We start from the raw sequence: 4,203 nt of genomic DNA, 5'->3' as shown, positions 1-4,203 counted from the left end.
TAGAATATATTTACCATACTAAGCTGATGAATTTGCCTAAAATTAATTGAACATTTTCCCATATTTGCGTAGAAATCAGCCATTTTTCCTTGTTTGAAAAGAATGTTGTATAGGAGAAGAAAAATATTCAACCTTATATAGAAATAATATAGGTTGTTAGGTTGTTAAATATAATTCTTTTAATAGGAAACCTTGGTTTTTAAATAGAAAACCTTTATTTTAACCAGCCTATATATAGAAAAATGCTATGTATGAACAACATTATTAACCTGTAATTTAGTCAGATTTGCTGTGAAGAAATGATAACTTTAATCAGGCTTTTTTTTTTTTACTTTTTCATCATGCAATAAATTCTTTTTTTAGATTTGTATGACTTTTTGATGAGGGGATAAATTACTTTTTCAGTTTTAGTTGACTTTTTCATGACTTTTGTTGTTTTTGTATGACTTTTTCAGCAATTATTGAATTTTTTCAGATTTATAATTGAATTTTTTCAGATAATATTCATTTTGCTGACAAATTTGATGTTATTGCTGACAAACAACATGTGCAAGAAATGAATTTTTCAGCTTTGTATATCTTTTCAGCAATAATATTTATTTTTCAGCAATTGAGGTTAATTGTTTTGTTGTTACTTGTTTTGGGGTTACTTGTTTTGGAATTACTTGTTTTGGGGATACTTGTTTTTGGGGTTACTTGTTTTGGGGGTTACATGTTTTGGGAGTTACTTGTTTTGGGGGTTACTTGTTATGGGTTACTTGTTTTGAGGGTTACTTGTTATGGGTTACTTGTTTTGGGGTTACTTGTTATGAGTTCTATTACTCGTTTTTTATTTACATATATAAATAATAAGAGGGTTACTTGTTATACATAATATGAATAATAGTAGAGTTACTTGTATGTGTTAGTTACTTGTATGAGTTATGAATGAGAAATGTTACTTGTAAGAGTTTTGTTAATAAGTTACTTGTATTTATATCAAAAATAGGATGGAAGTTGGTTACCTGTGATACATATGATTTAAAAAATGAGGTTTACTCAATAATTCAAAATGTCTATAATATAAAAATTGAACAAAAATCTGTAAGTCAGTAATTAGAAATGTTACATCAGTAGGAGACTAAAATAACTTTGGGTTTTGAATTGGAGTTATTGTTCCAAATTCTCTAGTATTTCCTTTGACTTGCATAGCTTTTGTTTTTTTTTTTTTGCTTTAGGTTGTTTGCCCTTCTCAAAGTGCCCTTTTATTCTTTTGCTTCTTCCCTTTGTGTTTGCTTTTTCAGGATCCATGATTGTAGGGATTTCTTCCTCATTTTGCTGATCAGTTGAAGTCTTCTGTGGATTACTTGTAGCTTCCTATTGAGCAGATAAAGTTTCTTTCTCTTTCTTCTTTTGCAATTCCTTTTTGAATTCATCTGCCTTCTCTATTATCATTCTGAAATGTGCTTCAACCAATTGTCGCGTTTCTTTGTGCTCTTGACATTGTAAAAGTAGATTGTAGCTTCTTCTAGCCATTATGTCTCCAAGGCATTAATTTGTCTGGCTGAGATTCTTTTTCTGCTGCATCATCATCTTTCTTTTTCCAAACATGTGCTTTTGCCATTTTACACCATCTTGTTGAAATGTATAAGCTAGGAATTCTTGTCACATTATGATGATGCAAAATCTTTATACAATGATAACAAAGCCATCCAATTTCTTCAAAATTCTTGCAAGAGCATCCTATTTTGTTTTTAGCTTTGTTAAATGTAACATATTGCCTGCTGCTGTCATCATACTCAATCTGCACCTGATAAAGATAAAAATCTCCCACAGTACCATGATGATAGGTTATGCATCCAATTGAGTACATGAATTCTGTTTCAAAATATGTGAAAATAGTTTTTGTGTATAATTCAGAAGCATGTTTAAGTAATCCAATAAAAGGAATACTTGAAGTTGGGTTGGAATTTGAACATTTAAAATCAGCATCAGACTCATTCTTTCTCCACCTCTTCACTGTTTGATTGAAAATTTTGAAGAAATCTGTCAGGCTTGTGTTTTTGTTGGCCTTAAACCCAACTGCATTATTTGCACTTTCACTTCTTTGTGATGATAGTATACCAGTAGAAAAAAAGTCTTTACTTAATGTTGTACACCATTTTTCTCTCAGACCATACAACCTTTTAAACCATTTATTGTTTTCAAGTTTGTATTTGGCAATCATAGAATCCCAGCATATCTGTAAATTCAGATTTACAAGTAATGGTTTAGAATACAAATAATTAAGAATAAAAGTATTATTATGGTTACTTGTTAAAAGTATAAGTAATAGTTACTTGTTAAAATTTATGGTTACTTGTTAAATTTATAAGTAACGGTCAGGTCTAAACTATACAAGTAACCATAAAACCATTGTTAAAATTTGTTGTAAGTGTACATCTTACAAGTAACCATAAAACCATTACATGTAACCTCATAATTATAATGGTTACTTGTATTATGTTACATGTAATAGTTACTTGTTACTTGTATTAGATGGTTACTTGTATTGAAGTTACTTGTATTATATAATTTCTAGTGAGATTACTTGTATTATATGTGTTGTATTATATGTTTACTTGTATTGATGTTACTTGTATTATAGTTTCAAGTGAAGTTACCTGTATAATATGGTTACCTGTATTGAGGTTACTTGTATTATTTATTATATGGTTACTTGTATTAAGATTATTATATATGTTACTTGTATTAGGAAGATAGTTATATAATATCCTGAAATTCTTCCTCTGTCACACATCCTGAAAGACATTTGTTGAATGCATCTTTGAATGAGGTATCTCTTTTCAGTGCTCCAAACCTTGATACAACATTCTTTATAAGATGCCAAATACATAATTTGTGTCTTGAGTGAGGAAAGACCTACAAAATTGAAAATGAATTATACTGCTATAATTCTGTTGTCTTTTTTATTCTTTAAAGAGTTGATGTTGCTGAAATTATAAACTAGTTCATAAATCACCTTTTCAATTGCTTTAGACATTGCCAAGTCTTGATCTGTAAATATTGAAGCAGGTTCACTACCACCCATTGACTTTTTAAATGTGTCTAATACCCACTCAAAAGTTTCTTTTTTCTCATTTGCAATAAAAGCACAGCCAAACATTACATTTAGCCAGTGATTATTGAGACCAACAATAGGGGCACAAATAAGATTATATTTGTTTGTCCTATATGTGGTATAAAACACAACAACATCTCCATAAATTTGAAAATCTTCCTTCATTTCAGAATCTCTCCAAAAAATAGCATTCAGTTTGTTTTCATTTTCACCACCTCCTAACTTAAATCTGAAAAAGAAATTCAGAAGTTACTTGTTTTGGTAATAGAAGTTACCGGTATAAGTAGAAAAAATTAATGGAATTTGGTTTACTTATTACTATAAAAAGTAGGAGTTACCTGAAGAAGAAATCTTCATCTTCTGCTTGCTTTTTGTATAATTTATCTATTACAGTTTGTGCATCACCTCCTTGAATTTCTTTCATCTTCTTCCTTGAAATGTAATTGTAGTGGTCTGTCAGAGTGTGTCCTACAAGTTCTTCTCCACCTGCTTCACTACTAATTAATCTATATGCATCTGCTGGTCTTAATCCACTGTCTGCCATTAAATCAATGACTTTTCCCTTTTCTTCTGTTATCTTTTCTCTGATCTATGTAAATGCTGCCAAACACTTCTTGTCAACTCATGGTTATGTGCTATAACATGCTGTTCAACTACAAACATTCCTTATTTGTTTTTTTTTTTGCTCTAATGAATGCATGACATCCTATCCTAGTTTCAGGAACTTGATGTGTTCTTTTTTTCTTTTGTTTTCACTTGGTGGAGGGGGTGTTCTTTTAGTTTTTGGTACACATCTGAACCCTTCTTTAGAACAAACAAAATCCTTTCCTTTGATTTCTCTGTGTTGTCCTTGTGTATATCTTGTTGTTGAATGTCTTATACTAAATCCTACAACCATAGCATGAAGCCTATATTGCTCATATATTTCATCCAAAGTTGAGGCTGTAAAACCATGTAGACTTCCTGCGAAATCATTCAATTGTAGTTCAGCTTGATTTCCACTTTCTTCTGTCAATGTACTATGACTTGTTTCTGCAGGACTTGTATTCAATTCTGCATATTGTAAATTGAAGTTAGGAATATACAGCTGGAAATTGATACAA

At 30.3% G+C, this 4,203-nt stretch overlaps 1 protein-coding gene across 1 annotated transcript; it reads right to left on the bottom strand.

The window, feature by feature from the left end:
* Positions 1–1,507: 1,507 nt before the first annotated feature.
* Positions 1,508–3,644, bottom strand: LOC110708951 (protein FAR1-RELATED SEQUENCE 5-like). The gene is made up of 3 exons (XM_021887179.1): positions 3,439–3,644; positions 3,002–3,329; positions 1,508–2,221 (listed from the first exon to the last, which is right to left on the bottom strand). Exons 1-3 carry the CDS (start codon positions 3,642–3,644, stop codon positions 1,508–1,510), a joined length of 1,248 nt encoding a protein of 415 aa, XP_021742871.1.
* Positions 3,645–4,203: the final 559 nt, after the last annotated feature.

Source organism: Chenopodium quinoa, unplaced genomic scaffold (assembly GCF_001683475.1).
Source record: "Chenopodium quinoa cultivar QQ74 unplaced genomic scaffold, ASM168347v1, whole genome shotgun sequence".
In the NCBI taxonomy this organism is placed as follows: Eukaryota; Viridiplantae; Streptophyta; class Magnoliopsida; order Caryophyllales; family Amaranthaceae; genus Chenopodium; species Chenopodium quinoa.
The sequence above is the reverse complement of the archived record's forward strand: the minus strand, read 5'-3'. Positions and strand labels throughout refer to the sequence as shown.